Source organism: Vigna umbellata, chromosome 9 (assembly GCF_029865625.1).
Source record: "Vigna umbellata cultivar VRB3 chromosome 9, Vumbellata_1.0, whole genome shotgun sequence".
In the NCBI taxonomy this organism is placed as follows: Eukaryota; Viridiplantae; Streptophyta; class Magnoliopsida; order Fabales; family Fabaceae; genus Vigna; species Vigna umbellata.
This window is the reverse complement of record NC_142173.1, coordinates 2,691,704-2,718,600: the sequence shown is the minus strand read 5'-3', so window position 1 is coordinate 2,718,600 and position 26,897 is coordinate 2,691,704. Positions and strand designations below refer to the sequence as shown.

Below are 26,897 nucleotides of genomic sequence, written 5' to 3'. Positions count from 1 at the left end.
CGAACTTCATCAGCAAATTCAGAAAAGTATATACTATTTTATTTTTATTGTTTTGTAAATTTAATATTCAGGTAAGTTAAATCCTTGGAACTCACCAAAGACCAAAGTATGTTTCAAAACTCAACATTTCAAACTATCCACCAAGAAGATCCCCACATAAAAAGTTACTTACATGTTCTTGAGATAAAGTTCAATTCTTACTAATAAAAATAGATAATATGTAAATAAAAAAAAATCCTTTCACTTCATTTGTGTTGTGTTTACTTGAACATAATTTACTGTTCAGAAGTGATTGAGAGCGAAGAAATGAAGTGATTTATGTGTTCACTGTTCAGAGGAGATTGAGAGTGAAGAAATGAAGTGATTTATGTGTTCACTTGACAAAAAATGGAAGGAACGGTTTGAAAGGATTTGTGGGATGCATCATTTTTTTTATCATCTGTGAAAGTGAAGAGATTTGGAGGGATTGGTTGTGCAAAGTCTCATTTATCCTCTGCGTAATTTATAATTCCAATTCCAATTATCACACATATTTTGTTCTAATTACAAAGAACTCAGTCCAATATTTTGATTAATAATAAAAACATGAGAAGAACATTGATTTATATAGTCACTATAGACTTACAATGAAGAACAAACTGGTTGAAAGATGAAGATGACTTTTGAAGCTGAAGAAGATGAAGAACAGTGATTTGTTGGTGGCGTATTCGGTTCCCAGACAACCCATATTCGGTTCCAGGCGTATGAGGAATTTATATGGAACTTGTATTCGATTCCTACTTCCTTTTATTCGGTTCCAAACATTATGTATTTGGTTTCCAAAATATGGTATTCGATTCCAGCGTGATGGATTAAGTGAGAGCATTGAAAGTGGTGACGAGAAGGAAGCGGAGGACGCGCTTTGGAAGAAACGTGGGTCGTAAAAGGGCTATTGAGAATTGTGATGGTGTTGATGTTGTAGTGGTGGGTTGAAGGGGTGGTGAATCGAGAAACCAGTGGTGGTTGTTGGTGTTGAGCCATGTAGAGTGGAGTTTTGTCAATTAACATGGTAAAATTGTGGTCAAAAACTCGTCTGCGTGTTTTGTCGAGTTTGCCAACAATGACTTCATTTCAAGCAAGGAGTATTATTGATGAGTTCAATTATGAAGGTTTTTGTAAGTGAAGTATTGCAATGTAAAACTGGTAGAGAAAAGTGAGGTTTCAATTTTTGAAATATCCAAGAGTCTAATTTGCAGGGTTTGACTAAGTACTTATAATAATAATAATAATAATCCTAATAATAACAATAATAATAATAATAAATAATAATAATAATAATAACAAATAATAATAAATAATAATAATAAATAATAATAATAATAACAAATAATAATAATAATAATAATAATAATAATAACTAATAAAAATAATAATAGTAATAATAATAATAATAACAAATAATAATAATAACAAAGAATAATAATAATAAAAAAATAAAAAATAATAATAATAATAATAATAATAATAAATAATGATAATAATAATAAAACAAATTTATTTTACTAAATTATAATTTTTTTACTTTTTAAAAATTAATTTTAATAATTATTTTAATTTTTTAGTCTTTATACACATTTTTATAATAAAATATAACATTAACAATTATCATTTTATATTACTTTAATAACTAGAAACATTTCGATAATTTTCAATTTTTACCAATTAAACAAATTTTTTAAAACTGTCAAATCAATCAAATCTTACAGTAATTCTCACAAATTTTACCTCTAAATTTACTCTCAATTACCTTCAAATCCACTCAAATAAACACACAAAAATTTATCCTCAAATCCATTTAGTTACACTCCCTAGATCATCTCCCCGAATCACCCCAAAGTGAACACAATGACAAAACACAAGCCATTGAAAGGACGAATATGTAGTGAAAGTGTCTTCAACCCAAGACTTCTAATGCAATCCAATTCTCAGAGACATCTTTGAGATAGCATCAATGTTTAGAAGGTCTCATTCTGATTTCCATCCCTTGTTCTTGTAAAACTGTGACTGACAGTTTCACATTTCAATTTCAATGATAAAATTAGTATGAGAATAACTGAGACAAACCTATCATCATTTTTTCTTCCTTTCTACTGATGTCTTTTTCACTGATTCTGGTGTGAGGATATTTTGCAAAGTTGCATTAAAATATATAATAGAAAAAAAAAACTTGAATGAATGAAATGAAATCACTTAAATACATTACTCATGAAACTCTCAAAAGAATGTTGGTCAGGTATGCGCCTTCGGGATATGATGGATCAATAGGATGATCACATGCTGCTCCAGACTGTCTGAGAACAGTGATTTTCCTACCTGCCATAGATGCTGCACCCTAATAAAAAGAAATAAGGGTAAGAGCAACTTCAGAGTTGAGAATACAATTGGAACAAATGAATTCTTAGAGCTTTTATAGAAATTGCTTATAAGTATATACATCCAACGGTGCTTAACCATTTAAAAGAAATCACCTTAAATTAAGGTTCTTGTGTGAGTAAAGAATTGGTAAGTCTTCTCTAATCCTATGTGATCCTAAAGCCACAAAAATTTCTCATCAAAACAAGACCTTGAATTTGTTATAATTAATTACAATCAAAATAAGTTTATTCCAGATTATGCTCACCAAAAATGAGATGAAAATAATCTATTTTGTTCAAATAGTATAATTAAATCACTTTTTGTAAATTATAATCCTAGTTATTTATTTTCTTTTAATAATATTTCTATTTTATTTTAACATCAGAACTTGCTGAAATGTTTATTTCTTTCATGTTTTGTCATCAATTTTTATTTTATAAACAGATAAATAAATTTGCACAACTCTTTTCATGAATATGAATATGTCTGAACAAAAAATATATGAGGACAGTTATCTAAAAATAAATAAAGATTTCATTTCAATATAGATAACATTTTGTATTGTTATACTTCTGCTTTTTGTGTACAACTTATATCAAAGCCCTTTTTCTGTACAACTTATTTGGAAAAACTTGCACCAAAATTTGCAGCCATGAAATTTAATATTCAACAATTTTTGAAAAATAAGCTATGATTAAAAATTACATTTACATGATGCTAACATATCCTATCATTTAGAAAAAAACAATTATCTCCTTTATGTTTTGAATGAATAAAACTCATACTCCCTATATATTTTAAAAAGATATTAACTTCCCTCATGATTTTAACAAATAACATTCACCTCTCTTATGCCTTTAATAAAGTGACACTCACCTCCCTTATAAAAAAATGGATTAAATATGTTTTGAGTCTCATAACTTTAATGCAAAATTGGAATTTGTCTATGTTTGAAATTTTAATACATTTTGGTCTTCAAACTCTAGAAATGAATGGTTATAGTCTTTTTAACCAATTATGTAAAAAAATTTACACATTAAAAGGTTAGTATTTGAGTTGTTTGTACACCTTGACATGTTCTCGCTTCAATATCAATTACTAAAAGCATAAGAAAGGTGAATATATATTTAAAAACCAACAAGAATGTGAATGTCATTTTATTACAAACATAAGAGAGGTGGGTGTTTATTTTAAAACCTGAGGGAATTTGAATGTTGTTTAGCATAATTTGATACAAGGAGAGTGCAATTTGTTCTAAAACAAAGGCTAAATATTTCACTGAACATTTTCTTTTATTATTCAAAATTATCCACAGTCTGTTGATAAAACAAGGACATAAAATTAGGACTCGTAAACTCGGTGACCTTCAAAAATCATTTAGAAAACTTAAAGTCTTGGCTGATGAGCCCAGGTTTTAGATCTAAAGCATATAACTTACCTGAAGAATACGTAGAAATATCCCACTTTGGGTCACAGCTCCAGAACAGGAACAGGTCATCAGAAGACCACCTCTTTTGGTGAGTTGCATGGCAAGGGAATTCAAATTCCGGTACATGCCAGATGCACTGTGTAGAACCTATAAGGTGATAAAACATTCAAAGAGAGAAAACTCAGTGAGTAAGTAGAAGAAACAATGACCTGCTAATTGTAAAATTTTAGAGACAATGCCAGCTCAAACAAGAATTTGCAAGATCTATTGTTTTCAGTTTCAAGTACACAGTTTATGGCATTAAATATCTTCATTGAGATTCAATGACTGAAAAAAGCATGCCTTAATCTTATCTTTGTTTCCAATCAAACATTCAACGTAGTAAGCATTTCTATGTGCATCACATATACAAGTACGACCTCAACTGCCTTGCAATTTCCCTGTGTTACTGTTTCAAAACCAACAACACATGAAAATAACTGAATAAAATTTTTCTTTTCTTTGATTAAAAGTAGCTCACCAAGACAAAGAGGAACATAAATTAGAGATGTGATGATAAGGAATCCCCCAAAACAGTAAACAAGTTGGTAAAAGAGAGAAAAATCTGTTGTGTAAGTTACAAAGAATTAAAATCCAAAATCTGTCGACTCACAACAAAGCCTTCTGAAATTCAAAAGTAATATCACCAAACAATTCAATCAGATTGAAGGAGAGTATATGATTCTGTTATGAATCTGATGATTTCACAACAAAGCCTGTAATCACTAACTCTTAGCAGATCTATCTATCTATCTATCCATCCATCTATCTATATATCATACAAAACCTTTACAATGTTACTTTAAATATGACATAAAAATGTTCTTAAAATAACTATACTCTCAATCAAAACTCTATTACTAAACTCAATCACGTACAGTAGAATTACTAAACTCTATTATTCTTTTATAATATTTGTTTTCCAAAGGCAGGAGTGGGTTTAAACTTCAATCTTTTACTTGCAGCAAATCAGTAAACAGAAGACTAGCAATGCAAATACCACTTCAAATCGCTAGATTCATTAAGAAATGTATAAACAATAGAGATATATTTAATCACCTCAAAATGGAAACATTTTTAAGATAGTTACATGTTTATTTTTAAGGTAGTTACATGTTTTGGGGAATAAAAGGGGTATCTAAGAAACATTAGACCAACTTATGTGAAGATCTTCAAGAAAGTGTCATAATGAAAGTGGTTGAGAATTTACAAAACTAAGTATCAGATGTTTTAGACCGTAGAATAAACTGTTGCACCTTGTGGATACACCAGATAAACTCACCAAACATAACAGAATTACAGACACACATATACAGGTACAACCATAACAACCAATCTAATAATAATATTAGTTAATAACAGAATGTTATAGATCATACTACAAAATGAAAGAAAAAATAAACAAAAAACATAAACCATATCACAAACATAATTGGTACCTTTTTTGTTGGTGCTAGTTTAGGAGGATCGATGATGACAATATCCCAAGATTCATTTCTCAAGAGAGCACCCTTCATAAATTCAGTTGCATCTTCCTTCAAAAAGGATATTCTTCCAGGATCAATGCTGTTGAGTAGAACATTTTCTTTAGCAAGCTCCAAAGCTAGCAGTGATGTGTCAATACCTAACAAAGTTGTTGGAATAATCAGCTCGTTAAATCAGTTCAGTAGCCACAATATAATACTGATCAAGTAAACTATCACTGAATATATTTGTTTCTGCAAAGACTTTTTAGAAGATTATTATAATATAAAAAGAAAATTCTCAATTGCTACTGATGAATGTCAAATCTACTTCTGAAGACTTACAGTATTTCAAGCCAGGGAAAAGAAATTCACCTACTTTAAAAAAATAAAAATAAAAAACTCACAGTGGTAATACAGAATAGTTCTTAGGTTATTATAACTTACTGGGGCGGGCCTATATACGGTTAGGGAGACAAACTATACAGAGTCGGTCATTCCCACTCTTAAGTTTTCATCCCATTCTTAATCTTCTTCTCTAACAAACAGGATGAGTCACAGCTGATATACATATGATATGCAGGCAATTCGATGACTTAAAGCCGTTCAGATCAATGGTCCACAATATGGGAAGACTCTTGCTTGATTAATGATTAATTATTAATAGGTTTAACTGTTAAAATTTAGCGATAAATGTTATAAGTTTAGTTCCAAGTTTGGATTCGAGTGAGGAATACTTAACATCACTAGCTCAAGGATGCTACGATGTATGCATCCTTCCTTTCCAAATTTCAAGCATGAGACAGTAAAACAGCAAAGTATCAACAGCATTATAATGTCAATTGTAAGCAGTGATAATTGCTATAAAAAAGATGAGAACTAAAATCATATAACCAACCAGTGACATTTAAAGCACCTCCACGCACAGCATTTAGAGCAAAACCACCACTATAGCAGCAAAGATCAAGAACCTTTAGACCATCTGAAATTGTTGATATAAACTGCCGATTCTCACGCTGATCTGCATAAAATCCTGTCTTCTGGCCCTTAAGTGAAATTGTGTATCCAATTCCATTTTCCACAATCTGAAAAGATCTTAAGAAGTGAGAATGCAGGTCTCAGATCCTTAGTTCTAGACACCTTATATGACTATATAACACATTGTAGAGCAAAAATATACAATTGACAGTAGATAATACGAGAATAACAAAACACACAAGAATCGAGAACAAAAACACACAAGAATATATTATGTTCACTCAATATGGAAATTCCAGTGTATTTTCGCCCTTCTGTAAAAACATCACAGCTTCCATTCAACAAGTTCGGTTCATTTACATCTTCATAAGACATATGCGTGTTAGAAGTGGTTCTTCAAACTGTGATTAACCATATGGAGCACTTATTATTTGTTGTGGCTATTTATTTTGTGCCCCACATCAATTTGATGACTGCAAAGAAATCTATGAAGAAAAAAGTAAGGCTGTTGTCTATGCAGAATACATGCTCCTTTACTAAGATCAAACTCGGGATTAGCCTTTCCCATACAAAACAATGTATGCCCTGCCCCCAAGGTTTAAGTAAAGAAAAAATTGCACTGTTGATCGTTGCATACCTTTGTTCTTTCAGGGCATGTAGATGAATGCATTTCTTTTAAATCAGATTCATTCATCCCGTCCTCCTTCAAAATATCAACAGATGGCCTCCAATTTATATGATGGATATAATTGATTTTCCCGAGGCATGCCTCTATCTCTGATTTGTATTTCTCAACCCAAGCAGCAGATGATGCTACTACAGCTACATCTCCAAAGACGTCAATTATCAATCCTGATAATCTGTAGGGAACAGTCAAACCCAATTCAAAACCATGCAATCTTCTTGATTAGACCTTATTTTGCATTTAAAGCTGTAAGGATAGAAATTCAAATAAAAAGATATATGCATCTGGTAAAACATGTACCAGATATTAATAGCATTTACTGTTGGTACTGGGAAGCACTGTGCATAACTAGATTATTGTTAACAACATCACAAGAAAAGCATTGAAAATAAAGATAAATATCATGTATTTATTGCATAGCAATTCTGTAGTGATAGATTATCTGATATAGAGGAAACCAAGTATTCTCATTATGTGTAATTAATATAACTTGTCTATATAAATCAACTACACATCATTAAAACACATGGTCTCGGCACTATTTGACTAAGTTTTCTTTTCCATTTAACAAAATCAAGAAGATGTAATACATCAATTTATAAAGTGATCGGTAGCCATAATGGTAAACACAGGCATGCTATGTGTATTATTAAAGAAAATCATGAAATGAAGTTTAACATATAGCATACTTACTAATAATCTAAGTTAGATGAAAATCACTCACACCCAGTGGCTCCACCAAAAACACACCAAATGACTCCCTGCCATTTCCCCAAAATTTCCCTCCCCTTTATCTTTGCACTCTGACCATTTCCCCCTCCTTCCTATCCACCTTGCCACATTGGCAAGGGTGCTACAAATAAAATCTATCTTCTGATCCTAACTCTTATTTTTCTTTTAGCATAAATGAGCGCCTGATACAGTACATTAAAGTTGACAATTTGAAACATAAAAAAGAAAAGTTAAAACCTACATCTCTCACCTGTCACCCTCACTGTTGATTAGGCGGTATGCATTTGTGTGGACTGATGGAAGACCCAACCTTCTACGCACTTCAACAGCTGCATCAATTCTTGTTTCAATCAGTTTCTCCATATTGAGTGCACAATATGAATCGCTGTATTATCAAGAATTAATGATCAGAGGTCTGGTGATGCAATGGAAAAGCAATGTTAAGAATTATTGAGTTATTCAGGCATTATTGCAATTCTTGTGAAATTTAAGAAAATATATTCTCAGGTAAATATTATCATGTCAACATTTTTATTTTACCAGAATTTCATAACTTAGGCAATTCACGTTTTGGTAACAATGTCATGCTATTAGAACATTATTATCAAAGGTTTTGTTATATCCAATCGAAATGCAATGTAAAGGATTTGAGTCAATAAGTGTGGACTTCTATCGTGGGGTATATAAGGTCTTGAGCTCCCTAATCACAATAGTTAGCTTTTGTGCTGTGGTTTCCCCAAGGATCTTATCAAATAGTATTAGAGTTGCCTTTGGTGTCTCAGATAAGGCTACTAAGGAGGGTTTTGACCAATGGAAGGTTCTAACCAAAAAGGAAATCAAATGATGAGTCACCGAGTGAACTTCAAAGAGTGTGAGTTGTTGAGACATCAGTTCTCAAGAACAATGCTATCATAGGGAATTGAGTATTATGGGACGCCGCTAGGGTATTCAAGTGTTTGATTCTTCCTCCTTTAGTATTATCTTTGAAGGGTGAGTTCCCCCGAGTGTTTTTGTAATCATCAATCAGTATCACAGCCTATTCCACCATGTCTCGTAGCTGAAAATGTGTGGTGTAGCTGGTGACGCATGCAGTACAATGGTCACCCAGGACTAGTCAAAGGGCTAGTGCACAGAAAACTTGCATGGGCACCAAGCCTGCTGAGCATGGTAGAATGTTAGAATCCAAGTGCAAGTTTTAGGACTTGAGTCCCCCACAGAAAGAATAGGAATGTGGGGCTTCTAAGCCTTGGACTCTCCAATTAAAATAGCAAGCTTTTGTGGCGTTGTGCTTCCAAGTTTCTTATCAAAGTAACTTGTACCCTTTAGATTCTTGTCTTGGTTTGTTTATCAAGGTAGCACATTGCCAAGAAAAACATACATCCATACATACATATATACATCCATACATCCATACATACATATATACATCCATACATCCATACATATATATATATATATATATACACACACACACACACACACATATATATATATATATACAAACCTGGTAGCTTCATCTTCAAGCTGCATGAGCCGAACACAGAACATAGAAACCGAGTTGTACAAACCCCATCCAATTGGTTTCTCCGTCCCATCGGCTACAAGAACAACATCTCCAGTCTTAGGAGGGGGCCGCCCGATTATTCTATCAACAGCTCCACTGTACACCATTGGGTTGCCATCCTTAAAGATTTGTGTCTTCCCCTTTTTCAGCACAACCTTTGCAACACCTACCAAACCCAAACTATTCATAAAATAATTCAGTGAGTTTAAAAGAATATAACTTTCCCATGTATGACACTTGAACTAATCCATAGCACCTCCTGCTTTCTCAGAAAACATTATTAATTAATAACCATTATTCAAAAAAGCTCCACGCTTTCCTTAGCTCGAAGTTTAAGATATTAGTACAGAACTCTCTGTAAGTGCATGAACAACATTTGCCACCAATTTTCTGCAATATCGATTAGGAGAACTGCAACTTAAAACCCTCATTCAGGTACCCTTCTCTTCAAAATGCCTTTTAATTTAAAAAAGTTGGTAAGTTGGACTAGTGAATCACTCTATGCCCAAAATCGAAAAAAGCTCATTCTCTCACTGAGGAACAAAAAACCCAAATACATGCATAACACGAGGGGAGAGAGAGAGAGAGAGAGAGAGAGAGAGAGAGAGAGAGAGAGAGAGAGAGAAATGACACCTTTTGGTTGATGGAGGGCAATTTGTTGAAGGGTGGAAGCAGAAGCTGGTAGAGAACAAACTGAGAGTGACTTCATCAGCAGCGTTTGCAGCGGCTTCATTTCTTCTTCCGAGTTCTTCTCCTGCGATTTGGTTAGTATGGAAGAAAATAAAAATACTCTAGAATTATTTTTTATTTTTTGTAATTTTATTTATTATTTAAAAATAAAATAACTAAATATATTATATTAAAGTTATAATGTACTAAGAAAAACCGATGATATAAAATTAGATTCTAAATATTTATATTGTCACAATTATTATCTCCCAAATTTTCAATAATATTAACATTATTATAAAATAAATGACATATTAATAAAAACAGTAAAAAAAACATATATAAATTTTTTAGTTATCCAAATATAACTATAATACTATAATATAATATAAAAGAGAATAATATATTTATCAACAAATTATCTTACACTAGAAAAGTTAAAGTGTGGTTAGACTCTATAAAAAAAACTATATATATTTATAAACAAATGTATATACAACATCCACAACTAAAAAGACTAAGGTTGGTTCTTTACTATGGCTTTATCTCCTAACATCTGATCTATTCTCATCTGTTCACATAGTAAAGAAAATCATTGCATCTCCACGATATGAACAAACAAACATAAACACAAAAAAATGGTAAGCTAGTTTATTAAAAAGCACACACAAACATCATTTATAATTGTCATTAAATAAATTACTATCATTCACCAATCAATATTCATACACAAATTACCATCTATTGTAAACATGCTGACAAAATCACGAGCAGTATTTCCTGAGACATGTAAAGTCACTATCCTTAAAGACTTATCTGTGGTGTATTGCGCAAGTCTCCAAGATACAATAGGAACTTTCCAGAATATTTATCTGTGGTGTATTGCGCAAGTCTCCAAGATACAATAGGAACTTCCCCGTATATCTCTGAGGATCTCAGTACTAACAAGGATCTCTAAAAAAGAGTATAAAATAATAACCCAAAATATTTTTAGAAGAAGAAAAGAGCTAAAAAATAAAACACAAAGGAGAGGAGAATGAGAAAACCGAGTTTGGTGTGTCTTGGAATGGAGGAAGAACTCTCTATTTATAGAGATAGAGAGATGGTTAACTTTTTTGCTTTGCCAATTAATAAAATACCAACATTCTAAAAAGGAACGTTGCCATCAACGTTTTATTAACGTTGCAAAATATTCATTTGCAATAATATAGCATTATTACAACAATCTCCCACTTATTGCAAAAGAAGCTGAAAGAAAAGATAAGAAACTTTTATTTTGGATCTCATAGGATGTAAAACATTAGAGCTGATATAGCAAGCTATATGAACCAGTCTTAGATTGAGATACTTAACACACAGTGTAGTTGGTATAGCAAGCTATATGAACCAAAGACACTTGACGTGTGCTAGAGATTTCTTAATCACAATACACCCCCACAATCCTTGTTGTTATCACTGTGTTACGCTTACTAGGCCAAGCGCGTGCCCAGTATTCATGAGTGCTCTAGAGATCATGCCAAGATCTCATGCAAGCGGCCCCACTTGACACTCATATAGGTGATTTTATCAAGTGTATGCTGCAAATCATACACCACCCATAAGGGATATGAAAATCATTAAAAACTTTGTTTAAACTAAAATTCTTTCACCACAAAATTTTAATAACAAAGTTTAGTCTCTCAATAATGCAGTCTCTAGCACTTACATACACACCATAGGAATAGACATAATTGATTAAAATCAAATTAGTGTTATCAGAACTAACAAGTGACTTGTTTTTACCCATATGAACCTTATTTATGGGATCTCCAATCACAAAGGTTGGGTTACCATCACTTGTTTGTTTGCCAATGACTTAAGTTTCATTCCCCTCGATGTTTCTAAGATCATATTTCTTCCTAAGGGTTTTGTCAGAGGATCTACTAGATTCCGTTTTGACTTCACATAATCAATGGAAATAGTTCCACTCTTTAGCAACTGCTTCACCAAATTGTGTCTCAATTGGATATGTCTATTCTTTCCATTGTAATTCTTGTTTTTAGCTATAGCTATTGCCGATTGGCAATCACAGTGTATTGACACCGATGTGGTTGGTTTCATTCCTAGTGGAATGTTTGCTAAGAAGTTTTTCAACCACTCAGTCTCATTACCAGCCACCTCAAGAGCAACAAACTCAGATTCCATTATTGATCTTGCAATAATTTTTTGTCTGGCTGATCTCCATGTAATCGCACTACCCCCAAGTGTGAATACATAACCACTAGTGGATTTTGTCTCATCTGAATCAGAGATCCAGTTAGCATCATTGTACCCTTCTAGTACAGCGGGAAATCCACTATATTCAATGGCATAATCCATTGAACTCTTAAGTATCTCATAAGCCTAGCAAGTGCATTCCAATGTTCCTAATTTGGACATTGAGCGTACCTACTCAGTCTACCTACTGCGTAAGCAATATCAAGTCTAGAAAAGCTCATCAAGTGCAGTAAGCTCCCAATTATCTGGGCATACTGAGGCTGAGATATAAATTCTCCTTTATTTTTCATTAATTTAAAATTAACATCATAAGGGATACTCACTTGTTTTAGGAAATAAAACTCAAACTTCTTAAGAAGTTTCTCAACATATTGTTCTTGGAATAGTAATATACTATCTCCCTTCCTTATGATTCTAATACCTAAAATCACATTAATTCACAACCCACATGTACACATTCCAAGATTTATATTTGGACAACATTCACATATCATATATATCTATGCACTTCAATATAAGGATGTACACTAACATTCACAACCCAACAAATATTCCATGAACACACTCAAACCAAACTTGACTAGATTTAATCATTCAAATAACATTATACACATTACCAAAAAATATACCTTAACCATAACATGGACAACTATAACAACCAAGTAGTTCACATAAGTACGTTCAACAATTTTTACAACATACTAATCAACGTGAACGTGAAGCCATAATCTAATCCAAATCAAAATTAGAATTATATATTCAAATAACCAATTCTATAGTACTTGGTATGGTTAACGAATTAGTAATAATATGTCCAAAAACCCATTTTTACATCAAGCAATCACCCCTATTACCCACTAATAAAATCTTATTAAACTTTAACAATTTTAAAGAAGAACTAGCAAATCAACACTCAAATATATTCAACACTTTACTGGACACAATAAACAACACCTTATTTTACACCCATAGACCTTATTGAGTCATAAACTTTTATTCAACTTAAAATCCACTCCCAAAATAATACAAATTATAAGCCATTAATCCATTCCCTTTAATTCTGGATTAGCATGCAGTATTTTCAGTCAAATAACTACTTTTGGTGTAGAAAGAAAAAAGAAAAATAAAACATCCAGGACAACACACTTTTAATGCAGATTTGTCATTCCAAAACAACAAAGCTTCTGATGCACATTTTTAAATGAAACAACAAGGTTTCTGGTGCAGATTTTTACAGAAAACAACAAGATTTTTGGTGCAAATTTTTATAGAAAACAACAAGATTTTTAAGGCCAAAATAGCAACCATTTAGAGCTAAAAACAGTAAGCATTTAGAGTTAAAATAGCAACATATTTGGTGCAACAATTTCAGTCGAAACAACAAAGTTTTAAAACCAAAACGGCAAACATTTGGAGCTAAAAACAACAAGCATATATATTTAAAACAGCATCAGACCCTCAATGTAGTTTCTACAACATAGAGTAACCTTTCCAACATGGGTACAAAACGGCATGCACAGGTACTCTATAGAATTCATGAGTTGGACAACAACCATGCCCAAACAACAAGTAAAGCAATTTAAAACTAGATTAACTCCTCATACCTTTTTAAATTTGGATAGTAACAAGATCGGAAACCAAATGACTAAGACTTCACTAGCTTGTGCCTATATATTCACGTTTAAGTCTCCCAGGATATAACAGGAAATTACCAGAATATCTCTGAGGATCTCAGAACTAGCAAGAATTTCTAAAAAAGAGTATAAAATAATAACCCAAAATATTTTTAGAAGAAGAAAAGAGCTAAAGAATGAAACATAGAGGAGAGAAGAATGAGAAAACAGAGTTTGGTGTGTCTTGGAATGGAGGAAGAAGTCTCTCTTTATAGAACTAGAGAGAAGAATAAACTAAATAAAAGAAATTAAAAATCATAAATGATTAACATTGCAGCAATTAAATATATGAACGTTGGTTAACTTTTTTTCTTTGCCAATTAATAAAATACCAACGTTCTAAAAATAACATTGTCATCAACGTTTAATTAACGTTGCAAAATATTCTTTTGCAATAATATAACATTATTACAACACCATCTAATTCTAGACTGACTATTCGGATACATGTATTGATATTGAATTATAGAGACCTTGCCTTTAAGGTGGTATATATACAATTACAACATCCTCATCAACAAATCACCACACTCCAAGGTTAATTTAGCCATAAATTATGGACATTCTTCTACTCTCCACCACATAATCATCCTTCTTTGCTCTAGACTAGAGTTTATTGAGAGCGTTAAATAATCTCTAATCACTAGCTTCCTATATCAATACATACACTTACACACGTAACCATTTAAAGAAATTATCCTTAAACTCCTTATAACCATCATTCACATGTCATTACACCTTTCAACCATATCACAGAATATAAGGTACATCATTCAATCATTCACAAATAAAAATAGCAGAAAAAACACTTAAAAATCAATAAGAAAACCAGCTCTCACAACTAAGCGAGTTGGCTCACTTAACCCATGCAACTAACACCTAAAAACATTATAAACTCACCTAGCGAACCAAAATCACCCGCCCAACGAGTGTGAAAATAGAGAACTCCCACAAATCAATGAGGGAGCTTACCCAGTCCCTGCAACCCACTGTCAACATCCTTATTTACTCGCCCTGCAAGCTCTCCTTGCTCACCCAACCATCCTACAAAATTCTGCAACATCAAAATCTGCAGACTATGCACCTATCAATACTTCCCTACCTGTTTTATGCATAATTACGAAATTCTATCACTTCCATTAGGCATTTTAAGACACATATGATCTATCCAAATGCATAGGACTCCACTTAAACCAAATCTAAAACTATATGATTATGAGTTTCAGTCCAAATTCACTAAAAATACCACTCTAGAGACTAAATTTCAATTCTAACCACTTTAACCTGTAGGCCAAATTAGGAAAGTGACTCAATAACATACCTAAACCCTTATCTTTACCTCATACCTCAAATTTCCAAAACTCAATGTTCAAAACCTCAAAATTACACTAAAAGTTATTTAAAAACACAACCTTCTTATCTATCATGCATTCCTAAAAAATTTACATAACGAAATCAATCCTAACAAATCATAATTTACCTTACCAAAGATCCTAAATTCCCATTTCTCCTATTTTACCATTTATTTCTACAAATCACATATCCACGACACCTCTTTTTGACCAACAATAAACCTTCAACTTTACAATTTCATTTTTATTCAACATTTCAATCACAAGATAACCTCATCACTTCACAAAACATCATTAACAAGATACTTCCAACAAAACACATACTCATACAATATATGAAGTTTTCATACACATAATTCAAATCAATAAAGAACACAATTATCACAAAGTCATACATCGCTAATATAACTAATTCAAATTTTTATTCTCTAAATTCCTTAATCATACTTGAAATTAAATACTTAAATCATAAAACTAGTTTCTCTTACCTTAAAAGAAATTACCACCTCTCTACACAGCTCGTTGTTCTTAATTTAAGCTCAAGGAATTCTAGAGAAATTTACAAACAATAAGAGCATGATCATAGCAAGTCCTTGGGACCTTTGATCGACAAAGAGATAGATAGAAAAATAACGTAACACATGCAAAGAGAACCTTGTACATGAATATGACTAAAGAATTAAAGGAAAAAGTAGCAGAAACTTAATTGCTTTATAAGGAAAAGTGATCGATAGAAAGGAAGGATTCTCCATCATGATCACTCAGACATCTTTTGATCACCAAACAAATTATCTAAGTGTTAGAAATTGTAAAGAGAATACAGGAAGAGTTAACGAAAAAGTTTCTTTAGGAAGAGTTAAGGGAAAAGTTTCTTGAGAGATGGTTAGTATTTTTTATAATGAAACAAGTTTAAGAGTTTCTATTCATATTATTGAATTATTTAAGTTTAAAATATTTAGTCTCATTATTTTAAAAATCTATAACTCTAATACTCGATAACAATAAACAATCTTTTAAATATTAATATGCAATTAGAATATTTTATTTTTTATTTTATAAATTTAAAATATTTAGAAATTATTTTCCAAATAATAGTATATTTGTTATAATGAATAGACTATTTATTCTAATTAGAATATGAACACTTACTTTTTTTTTAATATAAGTGGAGCTTTTTTTTACCTATTAGTTTTTTTTTCTGTTTTCTCTTTTGTTTTATTGTGTTTTGTTTAACTTTTATACTTCTCATTTTTTTACATGAGTGTTTCTGCGGAGTATAAAAATATTAATAAAAATAAAATACAAAAATAATTTGCATACACTAAATAGAAAATCCTTATTAAATATCACTATTACTAACATAAACACGTGTAATTTCATACATGTTTATCCGCATTTCTGTTAAAATGATATATTTCAAAAAATATATAAAAAATAAATATAGTTATTTTTTTTAAAGTGAGAGATTAGATTACGAGTTTAGTGTGTACTTTATAACATAATAAAACTATTTTAATTTTAATAAAAGGTGAAATTGTCTTATCCAAAAATATGTCAAAAACAATTACAAAAAGTTATATCCTTATATATATATATATATATATATATATATATATATATATATATATATATATATATATATATATATATATATATATATATATATATATATATATATATATATATATATATATATATAGCATTAGCTTACCTTCTTTATTGGTTATTTATATTTTTTTTGCGATGATAAGTTTTACGGTGTGAGCAAACAAATCTACAGATATAATAGTAATGATAGACTTTCAAGGGAAAAAGGAGAGACCAAATATAGGAGTGCTGGGTCTGATGTTTAATAGTGATTTCATAATGTGTAGTTTGGTATATTTATGTCAACACTAAATTTTATAAAGAACTTCTTTTTATTTTCTTAATTATAAAGATTGTTGGATGTAGACTATAGATGCACATTTGAAATTTATTTATGCATATCTTTTGAATACATATCATTAAAGTTGTGTTCAAATATCATTTGTGTATGACTGTTAAAATAAAAATTTCTCAACTTTTGAGATATTACATTAATTATAACCATAGATTTTAAAACCAGCTTTTAACAATATGAAGAAATTAAGAAAGTTGTTGATGATTCTTCCTTAACCTCCTTCCTTCTTTAAAGAAACCATTTCACTCATCATTCACCCTTTTATTTAGAATTCACACATGCTTATCAATTGATATGGCATGGAAGTTAATAGATTAACTTGTAGTGTTGTATAGTTTTGATGTGACTTTGGGTAATAAGTAAAATTTGCCTAGAAGGTACCAAATAAAGGATGTAAGATAGAAAGAAAAAAATGAAAATAAAGAGTTTGATATATAATATAAATAAGTAAAAATATTTTTAAAAAATACAATCCGCAAATCTATTTATTTTATGGCACATGCATAATTATGGAAGATTTAAGAAACTTATATAGATTATCTTTGTTATTATTCCAATGGTACATAATTATGTTTGATGTGTTGGAAATTTGTGTAAAAAATCCATACTTAACCATTTCGTAGATTTTGTGGCATTTGAAATTTTTTTAATGTTAATCCTTGAATGTGATTTTTTTTTTTTGGGTTTAGCTTTCTCCTCTGTATTGGTTGTGTTTTGAGATGAAAGATAAATGTTTATTGTTACATCTCATAATCTCACACACTTGATAATTCATGATTGATATATTGTAGCATTACGTTTAAGGTAACATCCCATAATCTCACACTTGATAATTCATAGTTGATATATACATATATATATATATATATATATATATATATATATATATATATATATATATATATATATATATGTTTTAAACTCAAATTTCAACTAAAAACTTATAAATATAACTCGAATTCTTCTAATTTATTCTTTTATCTCTTTCTTAATTGGCATTCCTTCGTCTGCTCCCGTATAACAAATTATATGATCATCGCACATACACAAACACAAACTAGTAGGGTGAGCTAACATGCAACAAATCATTTATAAAACATGCATTACTTTGATACACCCAACAAACATCATATAATAATTATGTCAGACACCCTCATACCATCATACAATAATCGCACCATAGATACTCATCCCATCATACCACAATTCTTAATAGACACTCATCCCACAATACCCCATAAACATTCATCCCACAATACTCAATAGACACTCATTCCACAATACCAAATAGACACTCATCCCATAATACCCAATAGACACTCATTCGGATGATACGTTGATGAGCAGTCACTAGAGGTTATGCACTTATGATGACTTCTACTTCTTCTTACAAATACACTTCCAAAATACTCCATACCATCCACAAGGTTAGTCCTCAACACTATGTCCAAAACCAGCACATAGACTAGGACCTCCTGCCCCTCTCACCACATAATTCATCCTTCTCTACTTGAGACTGGATGATTATTAGAGTATCAAGATAACCTCCTCCAACATGACCCTCAACATCAATATATACACAAATACAATATCATTACAGAATCTCTCCACGAGACTCATACCATGCTCATATTACTCAACTCATATTATACCATTACAAAATCTCCCCATAATACTCATATAATGTTCAGATGCATAAATTCAAATCTAATATAATAAAATACAATCATCACAGAAATCATACAAAATGAATATATCACAAAATAAATTAACAATACTAAAATATCACCATAAATGGTCACCGGAGAAGAATCAAATGTTTGACGAATCAAACTCACCATAAACGCCACTACATATGACTAGTCACAACTTACTGGATTTGACTAGAGCTGCTCTATGATCAGGAATGTACCAACTCAGGTTTTTAAGATTCCTCTATCCTACCATCACAATTATAACCTTAATATAAACGTTTTGGGGAACTAAGGAGTTGAATCTGGCATAGTCGGTTAGACATCTTCTTATCCTTCCAGAAAGATGAATCCATCAATATTTTATATCAATTGAGTATATTGCATAATAGTTTAACCGTACTTAATCTGTTCAATAGGATTTAAGTTAAAAACCTATCGAGTAGACTTCCAGGAAAGAGAGGTGTGTCACCATGGACAACTTAAGTACCAAGTCTTTCCTTAGCCAGAGTGTTCCTCAACTAATTTTTAACAAATTTCTTATTTACAGATTCAAAACAACAACATATAATATTAACACATAAATTCAATACAATAAGCACCTATGTTTTTCATTAACAATATTCACACAGAATTTCAAGACATGAATAGTAATAAAACAATACTAAATCATAATATAAAGGCTTAGAAAGGCTAGCTTCCCTACCTCTATTCCAGATTAATCTCTTGCTCATAATTTGTTTCCCCGAAAACCCTCCAGAACCTCTACTCTTCTTGCAACTAAAAATTTCTTCCTAACTCTTTCTTCTTTATTTCTCAACATTGTTCACTTGATTCTTCCTCTCTTTGTGCAGAATAATCTCCCCTCTCATGGCTATTTATAGTCCAAAAATTTTACTATTTAACAATTTTTTGATATTATTTATTATTTTAATATTATTTTATTATATTAATATTTTAATCACCACATGACATATATGATCCCTCAATAATGACTTCAAACATGGAGTGCTTATACACTATCACTATTTAAATTTTATTTTTTTTAAACAAAAAGGTAGAAAAGAGTTTGAACCCATGTTCTTGAAATCACCACAATTTTCTACCATTTAAGCTACCAAAATTTCTTATTTAGCTTTCCACATTTTATTTTTACTTAAACTTATTAATTATATTTTCCATTCATAAAGAAAAATTTATTACTACTAGTAATGAAATTGTTACTATTAAGGTAAATATTTTTCATAGGTCTTACATTCTCCCCAACAATAAAAAATTTTTGACCTCGAAAATTATATACTTCAAGAAAATAGTTGAGGGTATAATTGCTTCATTTCTTCTTCTAGTTCCCATGTAAAGTCACATGTTCTCTTATCCCAAATCACCCTGACAAAATTGATAGTTTTTCCTCTAAGTTCCTTTGTTTTAGTGTCTTCTATACAAATAGGTTGTACTTCCACTGAGAGATCCTCTCAGATTTGAATCTCCTCTATTTCTAAAATGTGAGAAGGATCAGGTACATACTTTCTTATTTGGGAAACATGAAAAACTGAATGGAGATTAGCCAACTGAGGGGGTAACGCAATCTCGTAAGCGACTGGCGCAATTCGTCTCAAAATTTGGTATGGACCAATGAACTTAGGAGAAAGTTTCCTCGAGCGAAGGGCTCTTCCAACACCAGTGGTTGAAGTTACTCGTAGGAAAAAATGATTCCCAACCGCAAACTCTAACGGTCTCCTCCTTTGATCTGCATATGATTTTTGTCTACTCTCAAAAGCCTTCATTCTTTCCCATATCAATTTTACTTTATTGGTGGTTTGTTGTAGTAGCTCAGGTCCTATTAAAACGGATTCACCATCATGATACCAGCACAACAGAGTTTGACATCGTCTGCCATACAGAGCCTCATAAGGTGCCATAGATATGCTTGCTTGGAAACTGTTGTTATTGGTAAATTCCATAAGAGGAAGTATTTCATCCTAACTACCAAGATGATCTAATACACAAGTTCTCAATAGGTCTTCTAATGACTTTATAGTTCTTTCAGATTGTCCATTAGTTTGGAGATGATATGAGAAACTCATTCGTAATTTGCTGCCCATAGCTTCCTGTAGGGTTTGCCAGAATCTAGAAGTAAATCTTGGGTCTCTATCTGACACAATGCTAGAAGGTACACCGTGCAATCTCACTATTTCTTTTATGTACAATTGTGTCAGCTTAGTCATTGACATTCTCAGATTTATTGCTAAGAAGTGAGCACTTTTTGTCAATCGATCAATGATGACCCAGATGGCATCATTACCTCTCATTGTTCGTGGTAAATGGGTAACAAAATCCATAGCCATGTTATCCCATTTCCACTCTGGTATGTCTAATTGTTGTAACATTCCTCCAGGCCTTTGGTGTTCCACTTTTGCCTTTTGACAACTCAAACAAGCCGCTACAAACTGCGCTACTTCCTTCTTCATTCCAGGCCACCAAAAGGACTCCTTAAGATCTTGATACATTTTAGTCATGTCGGGATGCATGTTAAAACGTCTCTTGTGTCCTTCTTCAAGGATTAATCTTTTTATCTCTACATTGTCTGGTACACACACTCTACTTCTAAATTTTAATACACCATCAGGTCCTAACCTAAATTCTTTGTTGGTTCTGTTTCGATCAATTCTGCTATCTTTTTCAGGTTAGGGTCCACCAATTATTTCTCCTTGATTAAACTTAGAAAGTCACTAGATATAGTTAGACTACTACATCTAATGAAATCTACTTCATACTCCATCTGTAGCTTCAGATCCCTGAATTTCTCCACTAACTCTAATTCTTTGATCGTCATATGGGAAACATGTACCGTCTTCCTACTCAAAGCATCAGCTACTACATTCGCCTTTCCTGGATAATACAAAAGTTCAAAGTCATAATCCTTTAAAAATTCCATCCACCGCCTTTGCCTCATATTTAGTTCTTTCTGGTCAAATAAGTACTTCAAACTTTTGTGATCGCTGAATACTTGAAATTGGACACCATAAAGATAGTGTCGCCAAATCTTCAGAGAAAACACCACTGCTGCCAATTCTAGATCATGAGTAGGATAATTCTTCCCATGAATCTTTAATTGTCTTGAAGCATAAACCACTACCTTCTTTTCTTGCATGAGCACAGAACCTAACCCCTGGTGTGAAGCATCACAATAAATCTCAAAAGACTTACTTGGATTTGGGATAATCAATATTGGTGCACTTGTCAACCTTTGCTTCAATTCCAGGAAGCTTTTCTCACACTTATCCGTCCAAACAAACGATTGATCTTTGCGAGTTAGCTGTGTTAAAGGCGCTACTATTTTAGAAAAACCTTCTATAAATCTTCTATAGTATCCAGCTAAGCCCACAAAGCTCCGTATTTCCGTTATAGTCTTTGGTCTCTCCCACCGTAGCACTACTTCCACTTTGGTTAGATCCACCGTTATGCCTTGAGTTGATATAACATGTCCCAAGAATTGCACCTTTTGTATCCAGAACTCACACTTTGACAACTTTGCATATAGTTTCTTTTCTCTCAAGATCCCAAGCACAATTCTTAAATGCCCACCATGTTCTTCTCGACTTTTGAAATAAATGAGTATGTCATCTATAAAGATTACGACAAACTTATCTAAGAAGGGTCAAAAAATTATGTTCATGTAATCCATGAACAAAGCTGGAGCATTAGTTACCCCGAACGGCATAACTACATACTCGTAATGCCCGTATCTCGATCTAAAAGCAGTCTTCTGTACATCTTCAGCTTTAACCAAAATTTGAAGATATCCAGACCTTAGATCCATCTTTTAAAATACTTGAGCTCCATGCAAGTGATCCATCAAATCGTCAATCATAGGCAAAGGGTACTTGTTCTTGATGATTAGCTTGTTCAACTTCCTGTAGTCGACACACAATCTAGAGCTACCATCTTTCTTCTTCACCAGCAGTACCGGTGCCCCACATGGTGATACGCTTGGTCGGATGAATTGTTTTTCTAACAGCTCTTCAATTTGCTTCGTTAGCTCTGCCAACTCTGCTGGGGCCATTCGATATGGAGCTATCGATACTGGTCTAGCTCTAGGTATTAAATCGATGGAGAATTGTACTTCTCGTTGAGGTGACAATCCTGGTACTTCTTCTGGGAACACATCACTAAACTCATTAACTATGGGAATATCAAGATTTTGTTCATTTTTCTCAACTTCCACATGAGTCAAGATAATGAAACACGAAGATCCTTCTTTTACTTCTTTTAACACTTGTTGTAATGACAACAACTCTGATTCTTCAGAATCAGGGAAAATCAACTCCTTGTTACAGTCTATACGGATACGATTGGCAGATAACCAATCCATTCCTAAGATTACATCTAAACCTTGTAGAGGTAAAGATATAAGATGTACTTTGAACCTACGTCCTTTTATAACTATTGGGCATTGAGGACACATCCTCGATGTTTTTATCAATTTAGAGGCCGATGTAGATACTATAAGATCATACTACAACTCTTTCACGGGTAGGTTCAACTCTTGAATAAGAGTTTCAGACAAAAAGGAGTGTGTCGCTCTAGAATCAAACAACACATTCAAGTCTCTACCAATTATAATACAACATCCAATGATGAGGTTACCTAATTTGGCAGCTTCTGCTCCCGTTAAAGCATAGACTCTTCCAGTCGCTTATGGCCTATTGTTAGTCCTTCCCTATTGAGGCAGTTGTTGAGGTTGAGTTGTTTCTATTATGTTAAAGGGACAATCTCTAGCAAAATGTCCTTATGCTCCGCAAAGAAAACATTTGTTGCGCATAGTAACTTGTGGACAAACGCTCTTCAGATGAGGTCCTCTGCAGATGTAACATCAGATTATTTTCTGTTGGGGTTGTTGCTGATGAGAATTCCTTTAAGGCTGCGGTCTTTCATAAGGTCGGATCCTTACATTCTGTCCAACTCGTGACCCAGATGGTCCTCCCACCCTTTGTGACTTCTGTTGAACTTCAATCTCACTCGTTAACCTTTCCGCAACTTTGGCATGTTCCACTAAAGCAGAAAACTCTTTAATAGCTAAAGGGTTCACGGCTAATTGTATGTCTGCTCTCAATCCATTTTTAAATTTCCTACACCTCCATTCTTCATTTGCTGGTTGGGTGTAGAAACATCCCAAATGTTTAAACTTATCTGCATACTCAGCTACCGACTTGTTACCTTGCACGAGCTGCAAGAACTCCACCTCTTTTGCATATCTTACATTGTCCGGAAAGTACTCAGCATAAAACATATTCTTAAAAACTTCCCAGGTAATAATCTCACCACCTTCCTTTAATACTAACTTCATGTTGTCCCACCAGTGTACTGCTTCTCCAAACAGCTGATACTCGGAGTATGCCAACCTAGTTTCTGATGAACAATTTTTCGCATAAAAAATCTTTTCCATATTTCTTATCTATAGATCAGCCTCGTCCGGACTTGTCCTCCTATTAAAAGTAGGTGGACGGTGTTGTACAAAGTTTTCTAAGGTCCATTCCTGAATCCTATGAGGTTGAGCTTCCACAGACGTGTCATTCTCAGATAGTTGCCTTAAGGCTTCCACATGTTCTCTTTGGCTGGCTTCAGAATTCAGCCTAGCCGCTTCTAATTGTTGCAGAGTTGTTTCGTGTTGTTGCACTAAAGCAGTGCCCTGTTGTTGAAGAGCAGATGCAATAGCCTCCAAAGCCCTTGCCAAGCTAGGCATATTAGAGGTTTCACAGTTGGGTTGTGTGCATGTCATTTCTCTGTTCACACAGAAAATTATTGTCATTATGATTCATAATATGAGTTCGTAGGATAAATCCATAACTCTTAGGTCGTCATAAGGACGAACCGCTCTAATACCATTAATGTAACATCCCATAATCTCACACTTGATAATTCATAATTGATATATTATAGCATTACATTTAAGGTAACATCCCAAAATCTCACACTTGAAAATTCATAGTTGATATATATATATATATATATATATATATATATATATATATATATATATATATATATATATATATATATTTATATATATATATATATGTGTGTGTGTGTGTGTGTGTGTGTGTGTGTGTGTGTTTGAAACTCATATTTCAACTACAAACTCATAAATATAACTCGAATTCTTCTAATTTATTTTTCTATCTCTTTCTTCATTGGCACTGAATCAGACGACATTCCTTCATCTGCTCCCGTATAACAAATTATACGATCATCGCACATACACAAACACAAACAAGTAGGGTGAGCTAACATGTAACAAATCATTTATAAAACATGCATAATTACTTTGATACACCCAACAAACATCATATAATAATTATGTCAGACACCATCATACATCATACAATAATCGCACCATAGATACTCATCCCATCATACCACAATTCCTAATAGACACTCATCCCACAATACCCCATAAACACTCATCCCACAATACTCAATAGACACTCATTCCACAATACCAAATAGACACTCATCCCACAATACCCAATAGACACTCATTCGGATGATACGTTGATGAGCAGTCACGGGAGGTTATGCACTTGTGATGACTTCTACTTCTTCTTACAAATACACTTCCAAAATACTTCATACCATCCACAAGGTTAGTCCTCAACACTATGTCCAAAACCGGCACATAGACCAGGACATCCTGCCCCTCTCACCACATAATTCATCCTTCTCTACTTGAGACTAGATGATTATTAAAGTATCAAGAAAACCTCCTCCAACAGGACCCTCAACATCAACATATACATAAATACAATATCATTACAGAATCTCTCCACGAGACTCATACCATGCTCATATTCCTCAAGTCATATTATACTATTACAAAATCTCCCCATAATACTCATATAATGTTCAGATGCATAAATTCAAATCCAATATAATAAAATACAATCATCACAGAAATCATACAAAATGAATATATCACAAAATAAATTAACAATACTAAAATATCACCATAAATGGTCACCAGAGAAGAATCAAATGTTTGACGAATCAAACTCACCATAAACGCCACTACATATGACTAGTCACAACTTACTGGATTTGACCAGGGTTGCTCTATGATCAGGGATGTACCAACTCCGGTTTTTAAGATTCCTCTATCCTACCATCACAATCATAACCTTAATATAAACGTTCTGGGGAACTAAGGAGTTGAATCTAGCATAGCCGATTAGACATCTTCTTATCCTTCCAGAAAGATAAATCCATCACATATTTTATATCAATTGAGTATATTACATAATAGTTTAACCATACTTAATCTGTTCAATACGATTTAAGTTAAAAATCTATCGAGTAGACTTCCAGGAAAGAGAGGTGTGTCGCCATGGACAACTTAAGTACCAAGTCTTTCCTTAGCTAAAGTGGTACTCAACTATGTTTTAACAAATTTCTTATTTATAGATTCAAAACAACAACATATAATATTAACACAGAAATTCAATACAACAAACACTTATGTCTTTCATTAACAATATTCACACAGAATTTCAAAACATGAACAGTAATAAAACAATACTAAATCATAATATAAAGGCTTAGAAAGGTTAGCTCTCATACCTCTATTCTAGACTTAATCTCTTGCTCATAATTTGTTTCCCTGAAAACCCTCCAAAACCTCTACTCTTCTTGCAACTAAAAATTTATTTCTAAATCTTTCTTCTCTATTTCTCAAGATTTCTCACTTGATTCTTCCTCTCTTTGTGCAGAATAACTTCCCCTCTCATGGCTATTTATAGTCCAAAAATTTTACTATTTAACAGTTTTTTAATATTATTTATTATTTTAATATTTTTTTATTATATTAAGATTTTAATCACCACTTGACATATCTGATGCCTCAATAATGACTTCAAACGTGGAGTGCTTATCCACTATCACTATTTAATTTTTTTTTTAAACAAAAAGATAAAAAAGAGTTGGAACTCATGTTCTTGAAATCACCACAATTTTCTACCATTTAAGCTACCAAAATT

At 32.3% G+C, this 26,897-nt stretch overlaps 2 protein-coding genes across 4 annotated transcripts; both read right to left on the bottom strand.

Moving 5' to 3' along the window:
• Positions 1-1,908: 1,908 nt before the first annotated feature.
• LOC124848542 (S-adenosyl-L-methionine-dependent methyltransferases superfamily protein) lies at positions 1,909-10,050 on the bottom strand. Of its 3 annotated transcripts, XM_088098021.1 has the most exons (9): positions 9,918-10,037; positions 9,225-9,450; positions 7,971-8,105; positions 6,941-7,163; positions 6,224-6,410; positions 5,302-5,486; positions 3,833-3,970; positions 2,508-2,568; positions 2,236-2,371 (listed from the first exon to the last, which is right to left on the bottom strand). In XM_088098021.1, exons 1-8 carry the CDS (start codon positions 10,015-10,017, stop codon positions 2,509-2,511), a joined length of 1,254 nt encoding a protein of 417 aa, XP_087954147.1. In that variant the 5' UTR covers positions 10,018-10,037; the 3' UTR covers positions 2,236-2,371; position 2,508. The 3 variants fall into 3 exon arrangements, with proteins under 3 accessions (XP_047182197.1, XP_087954146.1, XP_087954147.1); XM_047326241.2 differs by lacking the exon at positions 2,508-2,568 and having other exon boundaries at positions 1,909-2,371; positions 9,918-10,050; XM_088098020.1 differs by lacking the exon at positions 2,508-2,568 and having other exon boundaries at positions 1,909-2,371; positions 6,242-6,410.
• A 13,732-nt stretch (positions 10,051-23,782) lies between these two features.
• On the bottom strand, positions 23,783-24,313 carry LOC148192315 (uncharacterized). The gene has a single exon (XM_088098580.1). The coding sequence runs from the start codon at positions 24,311-24,313 to the stop codon at positions 23,783-23,785; it is 531 nt and encodes a 176-aa protein (XP_087954706.1).
• Positions 24,314-26,897: the final 2,584 nt, after the last annotated feature.

Excerpts from the sequence above, each read along its gene's own strand:
- LOC124848542 (XM_047326241.2), bottom strand. The coding sequence starts at position 10,017 with ATGAAGCCGCTGCAAACGCTGCTGATGAAGTCACTCTCAGTTTGTTCT. Across the intron at positions 9,451-9,917 it reads TGCCCTCCATCAACCAAAAG|GTGTTGCAAAGGTTGTGCTG; the intron begins GTGTCATTTCTC and ends TGGGTTTGGTAG. Across the intron at positions 3,971-5,301 it reads AACTAGCACCAACAAAAAAG|GTTCTACACAGTGCATCTGG; the intron begins GTACCAATTATG and ends ATCACCTTATAG.
- LOC148192315 (XM_088098580.1), bottom strand. The coding sequence starts at position 24,313 with ATGGAAAAGATTTTTTATGCGAAAAATTGTTCATCAGAAACTAGGTTG.